We start from the raw sequence: 22497 nt of genomic DNA, 5'->3' as shown, positions 1-22497 counted from the left end.
ATGATCGACGGTATCAAACGCTTTGGAAAGGTCAATAAATAGAGCTGTACAACTCTGCTTATTGTCTAAAATACTCGTAATGTCATTTACCACTTTCATTGTGGCAGTGATGGTGCTGTGTTTCTTTCTGAATCCTGACTGATGTTTAGACAGGATATCATTTTTACATAAAAACTTCTTTACCTGTTCACTCACTAGGCGTTCGAGCACCTTCGCCAGAACTGACAATTTAGAGATTGGCCTATAGTTATTTAAAATAGTTGCCTCCCCTCCTTTTAGTAAAGGCAAGACATAGGCTGACTTCCATACTTTTGGAATTGCATTTGAGGTGAGGGAGAGGTTAAAAAGAGTAGTAAGAGGAAGAGCAATCAAATCTGCAGCTATCTTTAAAAAGAAAGGTTCTACGTTGTCCGGGCCAGCCGGTTTTTTAGGATCTAGCTTAGATAAGTCTTCATGAACAACATTGACAGTAAAAGGAGTAAAACTGAAAGGGTTTTCCAGACCACATTGTTCAGAGTCACGGATTGGGGTGTTCACAGAAGCAGAGTTAGGAACAGAATCAAACATAGAACCGCAGGACACAAAATGCTCATTAAAGCAATTTAACATAGTGGCCCTGTCCGATATAGTGCCAGATGCTGTGGTAAGGCACGGAGGTAGCTCATTACGGATCTCACCGGTGGATATTGCACTTTTGACATTTGAAGTGAAGCTATTCCTTAGCTGCCTAAAACGCAGCCACTCTACCTCTGAGCCTGATTGCCTAGCCTTTGCCCAGGCCTTGTTTCTCTCATGAAGGAGACTAGACAGCTCAGCAGAAAACCAAGGATTGTCTCGTCCCTTTACTCTAAATGTACGCAGGGGTGCATGTCTATCAATGATCTCCATAAAACCAAGATAAAAATAAGACCATGCGGTTTCCACATCAGCACACAGATCGATTTTACCCCAATCAAACAGATCATGCACAAAACCCTGCTCAACAAAATGTTTTTTGTCTCTCTTAATGATAATGCGAGGTTTAACCTTTTGGACCTTAGTGTCCCTAATTGTGGCTACAACACAGTGATCGCTCAGATCATTTGCAAATACTCCCACAGATGAATATGTATGGGGAACATTAGTTAAAATGAGATCAATTAGGGAGGATTTATTAGGGGACTTAATATTTGGGCGAGTAGGACTGTCAACAATCTGAGTAACATTCAAAGAGATACAAAGGTTTTTAAAATCCTCTGACACTGCAGTTAACCAGTCCCAGTTAAAATCTCCAAGTAGCACTATTTCCTTGTAGTCTAGTTGTGATAAAAGATTTGCTAGTGAAGACAAGGAGTCTTTGACAGCTGAGGGGGGTCTGTAACAACTCACTACCATGACCTGTTGACCCTTTGCCACTTCTATATTTATGGCTAAAAATTCAAATTGCTTACTGATCGATTTGGAAACTAATGTGGTTACACTGAACTTATTCTTAACATAAATGGCAACGCCACCACCTTTATTAGGCCGGTCGGTACGATACACATTAAAACCATTTAAGGCAATGTCAGAGGCCAAAATAGATTTGTTTAGCCATGTTTCTGATAAGACAATGACGTCAGCGTCAGTCGATTTTGCCCAGATACGGACAAAATCTAGTTTACCTAACAGACTGCGCACATTCAAGTGGATGAAACCCAACCCAGACCTAGCTTTAAAATCAGCAGGAGTAGCGATCTGACTACTACTACTGGGCGGACCAGGGTTAGGTTGTACATTTCCTGACAGTAATAACAACAACAAAAACCAGGCATCTTTTCCTCTTAAACGACACAAATACATTGTCATCTAATTTAGAAACACCGGAAAAGTCTGCGGGAGTGTGATTAAAGCTTAAGAAGGAGTCCTGAAGAACCATCATCGCAGGAAAACAAAAAAGACAAACATATTTTGTCGAGCAGATTGACTGTGACAAGGCAACCGGTAATTGTTTGAGCAACACATCCGAACCTTTGCAGGGGATGCCCACTGCGGGTGGCAGAACAGACCTGAATCCAGTAGTCTTCTCAGAATGACTAGAGATCTTCTCATAGTCCAAAACAGTTAACAGGCACAGCAGAATCCCGATATGGGCCATTTTCCCAGACCAGCACACAGTCAGTCAAAATTAGTACAGCAGCAAAGGACAGGCGAAAACAGCAGCGTGGAAGCGCTCCGGTCCCTCCGTGGTATCCCCGGGGTGAAAGCAGGCCTCTGCAACAGCAGAACCAGGACAGGTGGAAAGCAGGCCCCAGCGGTGGTAAAATCCTCCTCCGCACAGCAGCACACGCCCGGTGGAAGCAGGCCAAGCCCGAAGCGTGGATCCACTCCGTCTCTCCGCGACGACTCCGGGGTAAAAACCTCTCCAGTACAGCCGCACTCCACAGGTGGGAGCAGGCCTCCGTAGGTCGCAGATCGCAGGCAGCAAACAGGTGGAGATGCTCCGTCTCTTCGCGACGAGCAGGCCTCCGTAAATCGCAGATCGCATGCAGCAACAGGTGGAGCCGCTCCGTCTCTTCGCGACGTCTCCGGAGGAAAAACACCTCAGTACAGCCGCACTCGACAGGTGGGAGTAGGCCTCCACAGTTCGCAGACAACTAAAACTACTACTTGTATAAGCAGGGATGGCTAAAAGTTTGTAAGCAGGAGAGCTAGATGCTGCTAGATGCTAACAGATGCCAGATGCTAACAGGTAAGTGTGAGCCTGTAGAAATTGCGACTGCCTCCAATGACAGCGTAGGTGTGAGTGACATAGTGTTAATTAAGCCGATGCCTTTCGGCCTGGTCATGTTTGGTGGCTGCTCCTTACGCTTAAGAATCATGCAATTACCAATAAGATGTCCAGGCTGATGACAATAGTGACACTCTCTCTCCTCTCTGTTCCTCGTGAATACTTTCGCTGGCTGACCAACAGGTGCCCCCGGCATGCGGCGAGAGTTCTCAGCAACAGCCGGAGAAAACACCGTTTTATGCATTAGCACATATTCGTCCGCCAGTACAGCAGCTGCGGAGAGAGAGTGCACTTTCTGGTCATTTATATGCCCCACAATACGGTCAGGCAATCCCCTCTTAAATTCCTCCATCAGGATTAATTCTTTCAAGGCAGAATACTCTGCAGCGTCACATGAATCAATCCACTTATTGAGCAACATCCCCTTCTCCCTGGCATACTCGACATGTGTTTGATTAGCCCCCTTTCTGTGATTCCTGAACTTCTGCCGATAAGCCTCGGGAACTAACTCGTACACCCTAAGTATGGCACGCTTCACCAGGTCATAATTTAGGCTGCCCTCTATTGAAAGCGCAGCAACCGCCTCCTGGGCTCTCCCGTGGAGTTTACACTGGATTAACAGAGCCCAGGGATCCTCCGGCCACTGTAACGCTGCTGCAATGCGCTCAAACGCACCGAAATACGCATCCACTTCATTCTCCCGGAAAATCGGCACTAGCGAAATGTTTTTCCCTACATTGAAGGCAGGTGGGTGAGAATAGGGCGAGGAACCTCCTCCGCCATGACCAGGAACACCGGACGCGCGCAGCTCGGAGTCTAGCTCCAGCTGTCGTATCCGCACTTCTGTCAATTTCTAACTTCCGGACTTCTTTGTCCATTTCCAACTTCCGGACTTCCTTGTCCATTTCCAACTTGCGTAATTCCAGCTGTAACTGCCTGGCTTTCTCCCTGTCGTCAGTTTCCCACCGAAGCTGCCGGTCCTTGGCTTCCAACTGGAGCCAGGCGAGACGTACCTTGAGTTTAGCCCCTTCCCGGGACTCTGTACTACCAACAGGAGAGGGTGGGCATCTGCGAGGCGGCGTGAGTGGTGCCTCCCACAGCTCGCCCCCCTCGCTGTCACCACCCCTTCCTTTAGTAAACGTAAACTCTGCCTCTGCCGGACGCAACAGGCCATCAGTGGGAACTTCGGACATGGGTAGCTCAGCTGGTAGCCGGTACAAGTACCTCTCTTCGCACCATCTCATCCACCACCAACGCCTTCAATTCTTTTTTTAACATCTGCCGATTCACCACGAGACTGAAGTGCCGCGCTATCTCTATTAGGTCATCCTTCTTACGCCGGTCCAGCTGCTCATAGGACGGCCAGACCAAGAACGCCTCTATATCGAACGATGCCATACCTGGGTGTACCGCCCACACGTTCACAACGTTTTCAGCCACAATAAACCCACCTATAAACCCAGGAATTGATTTAAATGTATCCCGGATGAGTCCCCACGTGTTACGTCCCCTCTTGGCTAGGGGTACAAAAGGGAAACGACACGACCAGATTGGATTTGGTATATGTTACCGGTGGTTTTATTTGTAACGGCAACTGAGTAAATGATGTACACAAACAGCTTGGCCCAACAACGGGTCAATCTGTCACTATCTCACAACAGGGTCTCCAAAAGAGAGTTGCCCAGTACTATACAAAAGGAAAGGAATTACCTCACTTCTAAAGTGGAAACAAAACAATAACAAAACGGGACTGTGGGAAAACACAGCTGGTGCGGGTCTACAGGTGCTAATCACCTGGATCTAAGCAGTATACACACACACAAACCCTATACTAACACAGAACCCGACGACACGCTGCTAATCAGTGTGCTCGCCCAGAAACCCTACTGAATACACTGCTAATTAGTGTAGCTAACACCAAATGCACACGGCTAAACAGTCTCAGAAGTCACAGAACGAAGACAATGTCACAATGCGAGGGTTGAGGCGTCTGTCACACAATACAGAGCCTCCCGAATGGTATCCGTGCCCAGCCTTTATACTCCTCCCCCGGATGACGTGGCAGAAGCGGGCAGGGCTTGGGTGACGTCTGTCCAATCCCCGCGGATGCTGCGAGGTCGAGACGGCCACTGACAGCATAGGAACTGCCCAGCTCATTTGCATACAAACAGAGTTAAGGGCACAAGGTAGCAGCGGCTGTAACAAACACCAAAGTGCTGGTCTATTAAAAATAGAAGTTCAAACTAAAAGTAGGCCTTCATTTTTCTTTGTGGTTCTTTTTCCCCCTTACATGTCCGTACAAAAAGCTACTGCCAAGTCTTAATTAGCGCTGTAAGGATTAGTTGTTATCAATAAGGTGATGTGCAAAACCACTATTTTGATAATCAATTAATCCTTTCAGTATGTTTTTTCAAGCCTGGAAATGGAAATATGATATAAATTAGGGGTCCATATTGTGTCCTTTTCGGTTTAGCGGGGATAAAATAAAACACACTTTTCGATGATGACTGCGAGTGAGAACGAGGAAGTTGTTCAGGAAAGATTTGACATAGAAAAATCCTTTATTTCAACTGTTCATCAAACATAAAAATAACTAGAGTGCCAGACTCCACACTTCGATTGAAATGTATAACAAAAAATACATTACATGTGTATCTTTTCAAACGTGTTCTAACAGCCTGTATAATGTGCTTGAGTTATGCAGAAATCATACTACAATTGGCAGTTTGATTGAAAATATTGATCGGTAAACACTCTTCAATAAAAAGAGTAACAGTGCAGTGGACGGGTCGGGCATTTCATTACCATGTTAAAAAAAAGTAGGCACACATCATACTGTCCTTTTCAAATGATAGTTGTTTGATGAGCTTAATGCTCAACACTGGCTGTGTCCAGTTGCCAATAAATGATCAATAAAACGCTATAAAATGATAGAGGAGCCTCAAATTGTATGACTCTCAAATGCTTGATGACTAAAGAGACATGCGTTACACTTAATGCTTCTTTATACATAATGCAAGTTTAGTGCATGATTTAGCCGTAACATATCTTAGTCCCTTCCTTCAAAAACACTTTGAAACTTGCCTTTTAAAGATGAAACTAAACCAATATGAAGCAGACATCATTGAGATACCTTTACATGCTGCTTCAAAGGTCAACTGAATTTGAGGTGTACAAGATGTTGTTGTATGAGGTTTGTTTTGGTAAAGTAACCACATAAGCAACTTTTTTGAGAATAATAACCTTATTATATACTCCAGAAAATAAATACTAAATATATTTTAGATTCAGTATACTAGTGTGAAACCACGTAGAATATATCTTATCAAAGCTTAAAGAAACTGGCATTCAAAATCAGAATAGAGAATAAACCTGTATCTTAGTCGAAATGCTAAATCAATGAACTTAAAGCTTTTGTTCTGATACAGCCAAACTCCACTTAAAACCGCTCATACAAAGTGTGTATTATTATCTTAAGATGAAAAATAAGATTGGCCAAGTTTATCCTGGGGAAAAAAAACATGTTGAATTTCTAATCAGGATATTCAGTTACAGAGCAAATGGTTTTCCCTTTACTTATTTTGAAGTAAATGGAATTAAATGGAACATTACAGTGTTCTTTTAGAAGAGGGTGTGGTTAGTTTAGTTTGAAAAGACCACAAATAAAAAAGGCAAAAACAACAATATTTCAACTTTACCTTTAACTTAATGTGTGACTGTTATCACGATTTGAAACAAATTGTAAAAAAGAATCCAGTAAAAAAGAATCAGTAAAGTAAAACTAGATATCAGTCCAAGTGACAGAACAGACGGGAGGTTTCATTTAAACCGATAATGCTTGACATTGTTTGGTTCCTCTGTGCAGGGATTAAGTCATTAGCCGGCTCCAAATAAGATAGGAGCAACGGAGGTACAAACAAAAAGGAAAACATTTAGTGCAAAATATCAGGAACACAGATTGATCCTTACTGCCATGAGACCGTACTTAACAAATAATGTATTTAGAAAACGAAAAGCTCTTCAATCTTCTGCTTTAGCTTCTGTCAAGTATTTCTTTATAAATCATATTGACCTATATATTAAACTAATTTGTAGGGCTGCCCCCAAATAGTCGATTAATTAAGTCTTAATCGAGCAATTTTTAATTAGTCGAGTAGTTGAAAAAAAAGCTCCATATCAGCCGGAAACCCTCAGACTTCATTCAGAGCGGAGCCTGGTCATTCAGGTAGTTAGCGACCTGACTAATTAAAAATTGCTCGATTAAGACTTAATTAATCGACTATTTGGGGCAGCCCTACGAATTAGTTTAAAATTGCAGGACATCTAAAGTGTGGATCTTTCTGAGCGAGTCAAGGAAGATATTTTCCGTGTTTCCGTTTCCTCTGTAGTGTGTATTGGGTTATATTCAGATACGAATAATATCTTTAATATTATAATTAATAATTAGTCGATTCGCTACACACTCACTTATTCTACATGTAGTTTCAGGTGCAGCTTCAGGATGCTCATCTGATTGAAAACCTTCCCACATATGTTGCAGCTGAAGGATTGCTCTGTGACGCTTTGACACGGGTGTCTCTGGAACAGACTGAAACTATGAAAGCTCTGCCCACAACTGGAGCATATAAAGCAGTTTTGTCTGGTCGTGTCTCCATCTGAGATATTAAACTCAAACACACCTCCCTCCTGAGTCCTGTCCCTCACGGCTGTGTACTCACTCACAGCCTCTTGATCAACGTGTTGATCCTGCAGCTCTGGAACTAAAGGCATGTTAGTGTTCCTTGAATGCATCATTGAATACTGATCATTGTGCATCATCTCTCCCTTCTCTTTGTCACCTAGAAAAGGCAGGTCACTGACTTGTGGTGTGTATTCCTGCTGCTCAGGACTGAGGTGATACGTGTCACACACAGTTTGTTCCTCATCACTGCTCTGCTCCATCCCAGATGTCCACAGCTGGCTCTGCTCCGTTGCTCCGGTGCTGTTGTGACTCAGAGGGTGATAATCCTCCCCGTTGGGCTCCAGCTTCACCGTCACCGTTTGCTCTCCGGCTGCCTCTCTGTACGTGATGGTCGGCTCCTGTTCCTCTGGTTCTGCTGGGCCGGTTCTTGGTTCTGTGAGGTTCTTCAGCGTCTGATTGTCCGGCATCGTGAGCATCAGGTGATGTGGCTCCAGCATATCTGAGCTCTCCCCTTTTCAGGAAAAAGAAAAAGCAGAATAATGTAATTAGAAAATCGTTTATGAAAGATAATTGCTTTCTTTTGCTTTTATCTGCAGCAGTGGTACCGGTGTAAATATCTACCTGCAATGTATTTTTTTTAATATAAATGGGTTTCATAATTTTTAAGACAGTTACGGCTCCGAATACAATGAAAATGAAATACTTAATTTTTTAAATGGATCACCTGTATAACATTTTGAGGTAGTCAATGTTTTGGTCACTGACTGTTTTGCTTTTTGTCCAAAATGCCAGATGTGAATATTTACTGATCTTCCCTATTATATTATTTATTTATTAGCTAAAGCTTTGTTGTTTATTGATATCAGACAATGACACTACAGATTATTCAATTATTAATTAAATATTTCGTTTTGTTATTGCATTCATTTGTATAGTACTGCATCATGTCTGTATCATCTTTTGTTTCATTTGTATTTTCTTTGGTTTTACACGCTCGGAAAAAAAATAACCTAAATATTAGGAATGTATATACATGTGTTTTCTTCAATGATAAACTAAATCTAAACAATTTGCATTTGAATGTGTGTTGGTGCAAACAAGCAGATTTAATATAGTAACTTGGAATTAAGAAGAATTCCAGAAAATAAAAAGTGTGTCTGAAGTCTGACAATTTATGCATTATGAAAAAATACAAAGGTACGTTTTACTATTAACTAAAGACAACGATAAAGCCTTTAAATACTTTTGGCAAACCTCTTACCGTTCCTGTGCGTCTTCATGTGGCCCTTCAGGCTGCTCTTCTGATTGAAGCACCTCCCGCAGATCTGGCACCCGTACGGCTTCTCCCCGGTGTGAATCCGTAAATGTCTGTCAAGATGGCCGACGCGCTCGAAGTCCTTCCCGCAGAACGAGCAGACGAAGCACTTCTTTGGTTTGATCACCTGAAACAGCCGGCTTCCTCTCTGGTGATTCAGCGCGGCTCCATGCATCCCTCCTTCCCCTGGAATCATGAGCGAGTCTGAGGAGGCGTAAGGTGTTTGGGACACCATGTTGTTCTTGAGCTCTCCGTACGGCTTCGCTGGAAAGGAGAAGGAGCTGCAAGACGCCTCGACGGGTGGAGGCAGTAACTGAGCTAACCCCGGGAAGGAAGTCATGCTGTGATACTCCGAGCTGCTGATCTCTGCGCTGCTGGACATCCACTGCTGGCTCTCCCTCTCAAAAGCTGAGACGTTCTCACTGAGCTCGTCTCCTCCTTCCCTCATCCTCTCGTTTCCTCCATGAAGAAACAGTGTTTGTGCTGTGTGCTCCTCTGCAGGCTCACATTTGACAGGTGTTGTGAGAATGTCCTCGTTCTTAGGTAGGACATCTGCAGCTTTCACCTGGATCTCCTCTTTGGTTTGAAGAGGATCAGCACATGGGTTCACCACAGGAATCTGCTTCTGTTCCTTCACATCGATCTCCTCTGGTGTCGGCTGAATACCTGGTGAAGTGAGAAGAAGTCAACATGCGCACGTTTTGCTTCCACATCTAAAAATTCAAGCTTTTCAACATTGCGGTTACACATTTTCAAATTTGATGTGCAAATGTTACAGCATGAGGGTCATGCAAAGGTTGCTATCCAAATGTAATAGTTTATTCACACCAACACCCCTTATATTTATAAAAACGTCCTAATTTGATATCACTTTTATGAAGAGTACAACGATGCATAGACTCAAATACTACGACGTTTTTAAAAATGGATTTCCTGCTGTTCTCCAAAATGATCTGATCTTAATTCACATTGAAATAACTATAACTTTGTATAGACCAAACGATGAATTGATAAACAGAGACAATAGTCTGCAGATTTAAGGATCATGAATATAATCTTCAGTTAAAGCCGTGGATATATAAACCAGCCATTTGTTTCTGTCTGAGGTTCGCTATGAACTTTCCTGAGCCAATTACAACACTCCTGTCTTACTGTTCGGTTAAACTGAGTGACCCCTGTAATTATTATCCAATGCGTTTTCCCTGGGAAGCAAAGACAGAGCTGTCAGCGAGTAACTCTTCACTCTGCTCTCGCCTAAACCTCAGAGTGTTTCTCTGCTCGCTGTGACACAGAGGAATGTCACAGCCAGAGACTTCCTGCTGTGAACTGAACCAAAACATGAGTCTAAAATAACACACAAATACAACATGAGGCTAATGTGTCGGAGAGGTTTGGAGGAACGTCAATTTAAGGGATGCAACCATTGCTTCTCCACTTCAATTTCTAAGGTCAGCCACAAATATTTTGACTGTTATTCAACCTCCCAGGGAAGCATCAGACCAAGTCTTTATGTAATATAGACTTTCAAATATTTAAATAAGTCTTCTATTCCCATTTGAACCACGTACGATCCTAAAATAAATGTTCAATAGGTTTTTCAAGACAATATTGTATTTAGTGCAAACACTCTTTTTAGATAACAACTCTTTTTGTACCTAATATTTTAATTGAACTATTCATATCGTACACTGCACTGTAACTTTTATTATATATGTATATATTTATACCTGTGTTATTCAATTCAAGCTTGTTTTGTTTATTTTATTCGCTTTTTAATGACGGTTTATTAAATGCCATTTTATAATGTGTTTCATGTCTAAATGCTCTTGTTGTTTTTCTTGTTTGTAAAGTACTTTGAATTGCCTTGTGTTGAAAGGTGCTATATAAATTAACTTGCTTTGCCTTAATCTTTAGATAACATTTCTGTCACTATTTTAGGGTGTTGGGAAACGGAAAGACTTGTTGATTTTCCCTGCAACATTAGCCAAGACAACCAGGTATTCTCCTCACATCTCCTGTGGATCTTCATGTGCTCCTTCAGGCTGCACTTCTGGTTGAACCTCCTCCCGCAGACCTCACAGTGGTACGGTTTCTCGCCCGTGTGAATCCTCTTGTGTCTCTCCAGGTGTCCCGACCGCTCAAAGTTTTTCCCGCAGTACGAGCAGATGAAGCCTTTCTTGAGTACCGTCCTCTTCCCCGTCCTCCTCCTCATGGTGTTGAACGAGTTTCGATACTGACCGTAACTCTGCAGCCCGCGGAGGAACGGGCTCTGCTGAAACCCCCCCGAGCTGCTGCTGCCGGGCGCCACAGAAGATCCGGGGATACACGGTAAGGAGTTTAAATAATGGGAGTTGTTGCATCCTGTTTGTGTTGTCGGCCGCCACTGTGCACTGTCCCTTTCAAACACAGCTGGTTCTCCTTTCAGAGGCTCAGGATGTCCTCCAGCTCCTTCATTTACTGGTTCACATTTCACCTGCACCACCTCAGGTGAAGACGGGCTGTTCTGGTCCTTATGAGCGTTCCCCTGTTCAAGCAACGTCCTCTCATCACCAGTGGTATGATGACTGTCTGTGGAAAGGCAAAAAAAGATTCAGAACAGTATGAGTTTTAAAGAGGTAGGTCAAATTGTTTGCAACTTATATATATATATATATCAATATTTCAATTACTTGTATATAGGCTATTCTGCACTAGTTCTACTATATTCTATTGTATTTACTTGCACTATTGTATCCGTTTTATTGTCATTTATAAACGGTGCGTACGCACAAAAGATGGCGTACGCACAAAAGATGGCGTACGCCAGTTTCTACACACTGTTTGCGATTTATAAAAAACTGACTTGACGGGAAAACGTGCGGTCCTCCACGCAAACTCTGACCCATGCGTACGCACTAAGCACAACAACGGGAGAGACGAGAAACTGCGACACCGTTGGCAGAAGGAAGAATGGAGAGAAATATGTGGAAATAATACCATGAATAAAACGTTACCTCTCATTTATCATATATGAAGAATTCATTTTCAAACATTGATTAAAGCCAATCTTAAAATGATTTAACAAACGCCTGTTTGAGACTCCTCAGTGCACACAAAAACATAACTTGGGGAAATAAATAAATACGGAAATGTTATTGATCACCCCTTGATTATGTTCTCTTGTTAAGAAATGTATTCTCATAAATGATGCGGTAAACAGAAGGACAGAATTACTTTAAACTGACGCCGTTGTGCATTTCTATAGGTTGTATAGATACGAGCATGGTTTTATATACCATCATGTTTAATCGTGTTTTATGCCGTTCGCCAATACTTGATAAGTCGCTCGTAAAACACAGGCGGTATGGAAACTAAGAACACCATATGTGGTCAATTGTACAGCTCATATAACAACACATTAGTTGTATTTCCTTCAACTGGTGGATTATGGATATATAGTTGCTGATCGACAGCTGGAACAGAAACCACCAAATACAAAAACATAATTCAGATCCAGTCGTCATGACTCCACTCCGGAGGGATTCCCCGATCATTTCTTACAGTTTCTCATCAAGAGGGGGGGTCTCCTGTCCCCGGTACAAACACACTGCCTGAGGAAGGCTTTGTGTATTTGTTTTGTCATTAACCTTTTTCGGACCACTTATTTATTTATTTTGGGGACGATCTGACCTCCATGCAGTGGCGGAGCTGGGGGGTGGCTGAATCCTGGCCACCCTATTGGCCACCCCAAACACCCTCACCACGGGGGCCCAAACTATTTTAGAATATTAAAAAAAAAAATGTAGTAACCTTTCATCATTCATCAATAATTAACATTAATATAACGTTATATTGATAATGTATTGATTTTCCCACATATTTAAGTTATATTTATTTGGATTGATGCATTCGTGTTGAGAATGTTCCATTCAAAAACGTTATTATTAAAAAGGCATTTACACCATAAAAGATGACTATTGAGATCTATTGTCAGGAATGTTAGTCTTGATGGCCAGAGGGGAGGACCTATAAACACATTTACTTCCCAATAGCATTGTGAGGCTGAACAAAAGGACCTTTTTTTTTTTACTATGTAGTCTTTTTAAAAAACTAAAACATTTACTGACTTTTGGATAGCTTAAAGTAATGTTGTACAATTACAACCGGGGGCCTTACAGGGTTAAGGGCTATTGTTTATTGTTATTTACTTTAAGATGTTATTCTTAACCAATCATTTAATTAAAAAAACTCTTATTTAAATGATGTGTGTGTGCCTCTGTATTCCTGATGATACACTGAGAGAATGAGCTCATAGGGCTGCTGATCACCATAAGCTAAACAGTCTATATATTGCACTACATTTGTATAATGTAAGCTTTGTTGTTACTTCCTGTGGGAATAAGAAAAAAATAGTTGAATATTATTTGATCTATTCCACCACTTAATCCCAAATAATGTAGAGGTGTGTTGTAGGTGCCTTAAACCAGGGGTTCCCAAAGTGGGGGTCGCCAGATGATTCAAAATAAAAAAATAAAAAAGTATTGTTATTATTATTATCCAGTGTTTCCCACATAATTTGATTCTATTTGGCACCGCACCGCACCGCACCCCCCATGCAAATGAGCCATAAACTCATTAAATATGCGCATATTTTAATACTTTCAGGAACACAAATCTGAAATTCTTGTTTCATTTTGTAGTCATATTAGAATCTAAAGTTTTTACAGAAGGGATTTTGGATATCTCTTTTTATCACTCCATAAATCAGAAAATACTGTCAACAGCCCTAAAATATCCATTTTCGCCATGTTTTTAGGTATACAATGTTGTATAATTCAGGCTATGAATGATATATGAACAAACCCTTCAGTAAAACCTTCAGAATGTTGATAGGAATATAACTGGAAGGTTTGGTGTATGTACGTGCTACTGAAGTGGACATTTCTCACTCAGGAACTTGAGAAAACGACCTTTAAAGATTGCAGTGAGGCACTAGTTAAACCCTGCTGTTATTTGGATGACAGCTTGCGCATCGACGCACTCCGTGAAGGTATTTCGTGTTCGGGATCATTTGTTTTTTGTATAACCTTGCTTCGTGCAAGTGACAATTGTTGTGGTCTTCTCTGTGAACGTTTTTTTCGCTGTTCTTTTGCCATTTTGAGATTTAAATTTCCAGCGAAATCTAAACCAAGAAGTGTTTTTGAACACCACGTGACGCATCTGAACGAATCACGTTGTCAGAAATTGACACCAGCCAATGAGATTTCGTTTCTTGGTTTAAGACCCCTTTGTACTTTCACGATTGGTTGCTGATACAAAGGAAATTACTATATTTGGACCCGATGAGATTGTGCAGGAGAGACGGAGCTTTCGAACGATACCTCTGTTGACATGCTGCACACAGCGGTCGCGGTACTTTATGTTACGTTAGAATGCTAACTTTTGGTGAATTTAGGAGAAACCTACAGACGCAAATAGACAAACTATAGTAAAATAAACACTTAAATGTGTATTTTGTACAAAAACATGTTATGGAATCAAAATAGCACAACATATCAAAATTGACCAGTGCATGAAAAACGATGTTGTTGCCTGCCGTGTCTCGCCTTAATGAGTGAGACACACCAGAGTTGAGGATCGGTGTGTGTGTGTGTGTGTGTGTGTGTGTCCCTCCCGTTGACTATTCACGTGGAGGGGGGTCGCCAGTCTCTGTCACAGTGATTTTGGGGGTCGCGGGCTGAAAAGTTTGGGAACCCCTGCCTTAAATAACCCCTTATGTTCTAGTGAGATGTATTTTTATGTTCATATAATAGTGATTTCAATGCCACCCCAAAATGATCACTGGTTCCATCCTGGCCACCCCACTGAAAATGTCCTGGCTCCGCCACTGCCTCCATGCTGCTACTCTGGTTCAAACTGCATCCACCAAACAATATGATTTATCTCGACCTCCCCAAAATAACCAAAATCTGACACGGTGTGAGATGTCTTTTTTACCTGTTCTGTCGTCATTTCCTGCGATCTTCTTCATGCAGTCAGTCAAAATGAATGAATGGGCGTTTCTTTGACTATTTATAGGCAAATATGGGCGTTACGTGAAGCCCGCAAAAGCTGCGCCGCATTTCGAGTTGATTGTGATTTATAAATGGAAACCGGCGTAGGATGTGCCGTACGCAAGTCCTGTGCCGGTACGCAGTCTTTTATGAATCGGAAAGTGTCGGTGCGTATTTATTTGCTTTGTCCTACGTAGGCAACCTTCCCACACCAATCCTACGCGAGGCTTTATAAATGAGGCCCCTGGGCTCCGAAATGTTGTATTTTACCTGAGTATTTCAATGTTATGCTACTTTTACTTTTACTCCACTACAATTCAGAGGTAAGCCGTGTACTTTTACTCCTCTACATTTTATTACCTTTAGTTACTTTACAGATGTGGATTGTTGATGTGAAATATAATCAAGTCTTAAATCAGACTTTAGTTCCACCTGGAGTAAATTCACAAGCTACCCTGCAGTATACAAAGCCATTGAAACTAGCTGCACCTTTACCAGCTTTGAGAACACTTTCATGATCAATCATTATAAAACATATCATATATATTATTCTGAAATGGACCAATCTACAGAATGACTACTTTTACTTTTGGTGCTTTAAGTATATTTTGATGATAATACTTTTCTCCTTGAGTAACATTTTGATTGCAGGACTTTTACATGTAACATAATATTCCTACACTTTGGTACTTCGACCTTTACTTGAGTACAATATCTGAGTACTTCTCCCACCTCTTATCGCAGGCTAAAATCCACAGTGAATAAAGTGTGTTTTGTGTGATTTACCCTCTCCTCTCTGGGTGTCAGGTCTCTGGGTGTCTCCTCTCTGGGTGTCAGGTCTCTGGGTGTCTCCTCTCTGGGTGTCAGGTTTCTGGGTGTCTCCTCTCAGGGTGTCAGGTATCTGGGTGTCTCCTCTCAGGGTGTCAGCAGGTCTCAGGGTCACACTCCCCTGCAGGGTGTCATGTCTCTGGGTCACACTCCCCTGTAGGGTGTCATGTATTTGGGGCACACTCCCCTGCATGGTCCTCAGCTCGCTGTGCAGAACCTGGATGTTGCTCTTCAGCTTCTTGATCTCATTTTCTCGCTGACACATTTCCAGCCTCACCACCGCCATGTCATCCTCCACCACTTTGGAGATCTCTGCCACGGCTGCTTTGGACAAGGCATCGATTATGGAGGCAAGCTGAGCCCGAAGAGCAACGCTAGTAAACATTGTGATTTAAAAAGAAAACAAGCCGGCAAAGTGTCAGGGAAGCCTGAAGTTGAAACAAGAGAAGTGAGTGTAATTAGTTCGGGATGGCTAACCGAAACAGGCCATTTCTGAAGCAGATAACCGTATATAAACGACAGCTATTTAGGGTTTAAATGTGCAGCTAACAGCAGCAACTAATTGCTACAAAGAATAAACACAAGAGCTCGCTTTACGGAAGTGATGACATAAATACCGTAAAACCAGGCGGAGATGCGCAACGTATATTACCGAGGCACTTCCGAGGTCAGACACTTTTTTTTAAATCAACAAAAGTGTTAAAATACACACACACACTGAAATCAGGTTATTTCTTTCACTTGCTAGTCTATATCGTAAATGTTTAAAAATAGTATAATACAGGAAATAGCATCAGTTCCATACAAAGTAAATAAATGATAGTATTGTATGTTTCAGACTACTTTTATTAAAAATAATTTGAGAACCACTAACATACTTTTAAAAAGTTCCTTTATCTCCCAATAAAATATGATTTCCTTCAACCACACCCATTAACTCATAACATACAAATATAAACAAAGTATAACATATATAATAAATACATTCAAGGTACAAACATGGTACACAATCAAACACGTTTGGAAAAATAACCAGGCATATAATACTTAAACTCATATTTATATACTTATTTTATAAGTATTCTTTTAAAGAAAAAAATATATACATTTATTTTACATCAGGGTTAAAACACCTTCTAACACATCCAACTGAAGGCCTTTTGAATGTCCTTCAAGGCCCAATTCTCTGCGTACGCACCCAACATTGCATAGTTTGACACACAAATGAAGGTACAGACAATCTTTATGGAAGAAAATGTATAAGTGACTGCGAGGAGACACATGCCGACAGCAGGAAGAAGCCTATATACTAACGTTAAAGGTAGGGTAGGTAAGAATGGAGAAACCAGCTTGAGTGCGCTAGCATTTGAAAGTACACAACCGAAAAAAATCTGCCCCTTCCTTCAGACTTCCTCACAGAGCCCCTCCTCCAACACACACGAACGCGCACATGACCAATGAGGGCACGAGATAAGTTTGTGCACGAGATGGAAGGCTGACAGGCAGGTAGGCCATCCAGTTATCTGCCGCGGGCCGAGGCAGATAACTGGACATGCTTTGTACAGCGCCACGGCTTCCACAGATCACATTTTTTTATGCATTTATTGTCAAAGCATTTAATGTATTCATTGCTATCGGGATGTTAAAAGCATTCCATGGAATATAACAAAAAGTGTTTCTGAAGTGAATTACCTACCCCACCTTTAAGTGAAAGAAAACATATTTGTATCCTTGCACAAAATATACAAACTCAAGCATTTTCAATGTCTATTTAAAAAAACATCCCAGACCCAAATGTTCCTCTCAAGTTAACAATCTTTCAAGAATCTCAAGGAAGTGAAATGTATGTATATATAACAATCCTGCAGGGGAAAAAAAGAATTGAACTTTGAAGGCAACATTTAAAAAAATAAATGGGAACATTGACATTTAATGTACAAAAAAAGAAAATCTCTCAAAATGAATTTAATTTACGTTAATTTAAAACACAAATGGTTAATGCATAGGCACTCACCCACTCTCCTTCTACTATGAAACAGATGGAGTTTGGGCTTTAATGAATTTCATAACTACAAAAAGTGTGTTTAGGTTAGGTTGGGCAACATCATGAGTCTGCACCTAAACATATGCAGTACATTGTATAATTATAATGTTCCTCACCAATGACCACCCTGAAATGCAACATTTACATTTTATGTTTGTATAAAATGCATTAAAACTGTCAAAAGTACAAGATGTAAATTGTCTTCTGATCGCTATCTTCCTTGCAGGTGGATCTCTTGATGTATTTTGAGGTTGCCTAGCACCGTGAAGCTCTTCCCACACTGTCCGCAGCTGTAGGGCCGCAGCCCGCTGTGGAACCGCTCGTGTCTCATGCAGTTGTCCTGCCTCGAAAACATCTTGCCGCAGATCTTACAGCTGAACGGCCTCTCCCCCGTGTGCACGCTTTGGTGCGTCTTCAGCCGGGTCTTCTGGGTGAAAGATTTCCCGCATTCGAGGCACCGGTAGGGTTTAAACGTCTGGTGGGAGGCCATGTGCACCTCTAGCTGAGACTTGCGAGGGAAACCCCTGTTGCACACCGAGCAGATGAACAGTTTCTGATTCGTCCTCCAAACATTCATGAGCCTTTTTGCCCTTTGGTTGTTCACATTGAGGATGTGCCAGTCTGTGTTGGATCCTAATGTATCTGCTGGGTGTGACCTCTGTGCATGAGGCGGAGCTAGTGACGGCCCGGCATGTTGAGAAGCAGACTCCAAACACGGATCCTGACTGACTGCAGGATGTCTGAACTGCTCATTGTGAACAGCCGTACTTCCCATGCACATAGGTCGAGTCTCTACCTCTAATTTTATCGGCACATTTAAAGAACCACCTGCGATTTCCTGTGCTGCAGAAGCTGAAGAGTTATAGGAGCTTTCTGTGTTTCTGTGAGCAGCATATTGCTCAGTGTCAGGGGGGGAAATCTGCATGTTCTGCTGCATTGCAACGGAGCTTTTATCAAACATGCTGCAAGCAGGAGGAGGCCACATCATGTCATCTGGCTCTCGCGCCTCAAAGCAAATGTCTGCTGTTACAATGTGTTCTGCTTCCTGGGTGAAGGGTTCTTCTGCAGGCTCGTGTTTCACCGCTGGCTTCATGTCGTGGATCTCCTCTGTTACGTGTCCCGGCTGGCACAGAGAATGAGCAGACCGTGGGTTCAGATACACGCCACATGCTTCCTGATGTTCTTGTTGGTCTGAAACTGAAAGAAAGATTGCAGGTAGAATTTGACTCCACAAATGTAAGTCAACAGTAAAACTTGTGCAAATTGTGTATAAAACATCTGGATAGAAGCGCTGAAAAATACGTACATGCTTTTTACAAATCAAGATATCAAAACAAGTCTTTATACGTTGTTATTATATAAATGTTGGTGCATCTATAAAAGAAAAAAGATAAAGTTTGACACAAACATCACAACATTTCTTTTGATATTTGTATTAATCAAACAGATGCCCTTATCTCAAAAGTCAGTCATCGAACATCATTATCCAATATGTTGTACTTTGAGAATGGCAGTTTATAGACCAAATGAAAACACAATCTAAGATGTCTACTGAATTCCATGTTATATTCATATTATTCATTCATATGTTTATTTCATTTGAATATTTAGAGGACTCACTGCTCCATAGTTTCAGTTTCTCCCTCTCCATAACCACGAACAATTTGCACAACAGCTACCTTACACAACTACAATTTATATACTATCCTATATATTTATGTTGCTGTAGTATTGTAGTGTTTATTTTTAATTTATCCAGAATAATTTATATTGTTTTTTGATTGTGATAAATGTATTTTCAACTGTAGATATGTATATATGTGTGGTTTATGTTTATCTTAATTATATTATGTTTATACTTTATTCCACACCAGCCAGAACACACTGCTGCAACACAAGCATTTTTCAAATTTGGGATCAATAAAGTATCTATCCATCCATCTATCCATCTATCCATCTATCCATCTATCCATCTATCCATCTATCTATCCATCTATCCATCTATCTATCTATCTATCCATCTATCCATCTATCTATCTATCTATCCATCTATCTATCTATCTATCTATCTATCTATCTATCTATCTATCCATCTATCTATCTATCTATCCATCTATCTATCCATCTATCTATCTATCCATCTATCTATCTATCTATCTATCTATCCATCTATCTATCTATCTATCCATCTATCCATCTATCCATCTATCTATCTATCCATCTATCTACCTATCTATCTATCTATCTATCTATCTATCCATCTATCTATCTATCTATCCATCTATCCATCTATCTATATATCCATCTATCTATCTATCCATCTATCTATCTATCCATCTACCTACCTATCTATCTATATATCTATATATCTATCCATCTATCTATCTATCTATCTACCTACCTACCTACCCATCACTGTTGTTAAATCAAGATATCACAAAAATATTGTTATGATAGTAAACGTTATTATTTGTTGTTATTATATAAACGTTGATGCCTCTATAAAAGCAACACAAATACAGTTTGACACAAACATCTTTAAATGATATTGTGTACATTATATTATGCATGTATTTCTTACAATTTATTAATAAGTAATAGTCTACTTACTATATTCAAATATGAGATTCATATTCAAGCCGAATTTAACAGTATACCACATAAAGTCAATACCAATCATAATATATGATTTACCAAGCAATAACTATTGTTTATAGCAACACAAAACCAGAATATATGTTTTTGTGAATGCACTTTGGTGTGGAAGGTCTCTCCAGATGTTGCTCACCTGTTCTAAGGACCTGATTCCCGGCTGCTGTTTGCTTCTGTTTCTCTTCCATTATTGCCCGGATGTTGACTGCTTCTTGGGCTTTGCAGAGCTCCACCTCCATCAGCTTTAAAGTTCTCTTGAGCTCCTGGATCTCACTGTCCCTCCGACACATCTCCAGCCTCAACACAACACCCCCCTCCTCCACCAGCTTCGTTATTTCTGTGACTGCAGCCTTCGCCAACATATCCATGATGGCGGACACCTGCGAACCGAAAGAGGAGGGCAAAGACATCCTGCAGAGGGACGATAAACAGCAAGAAAAAGCAAATGTCAAGCTTTATTAAAAGAGCTGGGGCTTCTGCTGTTTGGCGAAGTACCTTTCCAGATGTTTTATTTTGGTTTACTTCCGGGAAAATGTCCAGGCGGATGTGACATAAATGGCAACTGTCGTAACTCTTCTAGTAAACGCGAACTACAAATCCTTTCAAATGTGTCTCTTCCTACTTCCTTAACAAACACGATTAAATAATAGCCTTGTAAAAATTGGTCAGGCACTGGATATTGAATATGTTCTGGTTAAGTGTATGATTCATCTTGTTGTTAAATATATACATAGAGAAACATTTAAATAAAAGGGACCATTATTAACTCGCATTGACTTTAAGGGTGCGTTCACACCTGCCTTGTATAGTCCGGTTGAATCGAACCCTGGTGCGTTTAGCCGCTTGGTGCGGTTCATTTGGGTCCGTGTGAACGCAGTCCGAGACATCTTAAGTGAACTAAACAACCGGACTCTGGTCCGCTAAAATAGGTGGTCTCGGAGCGCTTGCTTGCGAACTCTGGAGCGGTTCATTGCTGGTGTGAACGCAGTCCGCACCAAAACATAGGAAGCGCAGTATTTACGTGTCACAAGAACGCGGATATCTTCAAAAATCTTTAGCGAAAGAGTCTTTCAAGACATCCGCGGTTGTTTAGTTAAAGAGTAAAGCAGAATTAAGTGTTGCTGCTGTCAAATCCGTGTTTCAGTGCTGTACGATACCAGTCACCTCTGTGGAAACATTGGTATAACTGCCTTTTTTAATTTATATTTGAGTGTTGTATGTTTTTGTAATAATGGACCAAGAGTCTCTTTAAATAAAAGATGATGATGATGAGTGTCGTGTAATGTAACAATTCTCCGTCAGCTACATAAAAGTAAGAACACCTGTCGTCGGTGAAACGCCCCTCCTCTGCAGAACGTCTCATGTTACATGGCCACATTCTCAACAAAGTAACGACATGACTCCCAATATTAATTGAAATGCTTTTGTGGATTTAGAAAATGATTTTATTGATTTAAAAAATAGTTGTATGTATTGATTTAAATTGACATGCATCCGCTAAGAAAAATAGTCCGTTGTTACTGTTTGAACTAACGTAGCAACGGCAGGAACTGCTTCGATAGCATTTTTGAGGAGCTTTTTGATTACAGATTTGAAAACATCGTTGCTTGCTTTAAAAGTAGCACAATTCATGATGTCAAACCTTGGGAAGTATCTAGATATCCCTGCCCTAATGCCAAAGTAACTGCACACTGAATATGTGTCGCCGTCTGATGTCTATGTCTGGACCGCTGCGTAAAAAGGAGGGTTTCTGCCCGTTACTTCTCCGCTGTTTCCTTGTCGCTCTTGTCTTGTCAGTTAGTTTCAGCCAAACTGTATACAGTTAAATCGAACGGACTTATTTGTGCAGATGTGAGCGTCCTTAACAACGGTCAATAAATCCTTGACATCGGTCTGCTGTTCTGGATTAAAAACGTGTCACGTGTTTTGAATTGACCAATCAGAATCGAGTATTCAACAAAGCCATGTAATAATGTTTTTTAACGGACGTTGTCTGATTATATAATCATATGCGCGGGCCGCTAGTGTGTATTGATCTCCAGACTAACAGCAGCATGAGAATAACCTGCCGAAAGTGCCGATGCTCCATGGCGGAGTCTCCGCTAGAAATTGCCGGGATTTGCGTTTTTACCCCCTTAATGTCTGACCAATGGTTGAACAGCATTTCCGAGCACATGACTTGTGTTTAAAGTTTAT

General features: G+C 41.1%; 2 protein-coding genes across 3 annotated transcripts; both read right to left on the bottom strand.

The window, feature by feature from the left end:
- Positions 1-5291: 5291 nt before the first annotated feature.
- On the bottom strand, positions 5292-16172 carry LOC117540935 (zinc finger protein 107-like). 2 transcript variants are annotated; one of them, XM_034207890.1, is made up of 4 exons: positions 15564-16172; positions 10756-11313; positions 8692-9411; positions 5292-7941 (listed from the first exon to the last, which is right to left on the bottom strand). In XM_034207890.1, the coding sequence occupies exons 1-4, from the start codon at positions 15988-15990 to the stop codon at positions 7217-7219; spliced, it is 2430 nt and encodes an 809-aa protein (XP_034063781.1). In that variant the 5' UTR covers positions 15991-16172; the 3' UTR covers positions 5292-7216. The 2 variants fall into 2 exon arrangements, with proteins under 2 accessions (XP_034063781.1, XP_034063782.1); XM_034207891.1 differs by having other exon boundaries at positions 10756-11315; positions 15596-16172.
- A 1382-nt stretch (positions 16173-17554) lies between these two features.
- LOC117540938 (zinc finger protein 568-like) lies at positions 17555-21095 on the bottom strand. The gene is made up of 3 exons (XM_034207893.1): positions 20797-21095; positions 20438-20712; positions 17555-18846 (listed from the first exon to the last, which is right to left on the bottom strand). Exons 2-3 carry the CDS (start codon positions 20709-20711, stop codon positions 17861-17863), a joined length of 1260 nt encoding a protein of 419 aa, XP_034063784.1. The 5' UTR covers position 20712; positions 20797-21095; the 3' UTR covers positions 17555-17860.
- Positions 21096-22497: the final 1402 nt, after the last annotated feature.

This window comes from Gymnodraco acuticeps, unplaced genomic scaffold (assembly GCF_902827175.1).
Source record: "Gymnodraco acuticeps unplaced genomic scaffold, fGymAcu1.1, whole genome shotgun sequence".
Lineage (NCBI taxonomy): Eukaryota > Metazoa > Chordata > Actinopteri > Perciformes > Bathydraconidae > Gymnodraco > Gymnodraco acuticeps.
This window is presented reverse-complemented; position numbering and strand designations above follow the sequence as displayed.

Coding starts and splice junctions, on each gene's coding strand:
- LOC117540935 (XM_034207890.1), bottom strand. CDS start 15,990: ATGTTTACTAGCGTTGCTCTTCGGGCTCAGCTTGCCTCCATAATCGAT. Junction 11,314..15,563: donor TGACACCCAGAGAGGAGAGG/GTAAATCACACA, acceptor GCCTTTCCACAG/ACAGTCATCATACCACTGGT. Junction 7,942..8,691: donor CATGAAGACGCACAGGAACG/GTAAGAGGTTTG, acceptor TTTCCTGAAAAG/GGGAGAGCTCAGATATGCTG.
- LOC117540938 (XM_034207893.1), bottom strand. CDS start 20,711: ATGTCTTTGCCCTCCTCTTTCGGTTCGCAGGTGTCCGCCATCATGGAT. Junction 18,847..20,437: donor GAATCAGGTCCTTAGAACAG/GTGAGCAACATC, acceptor TCTTTCTTTCAG/TTTCAGACCAACAAGAACAT.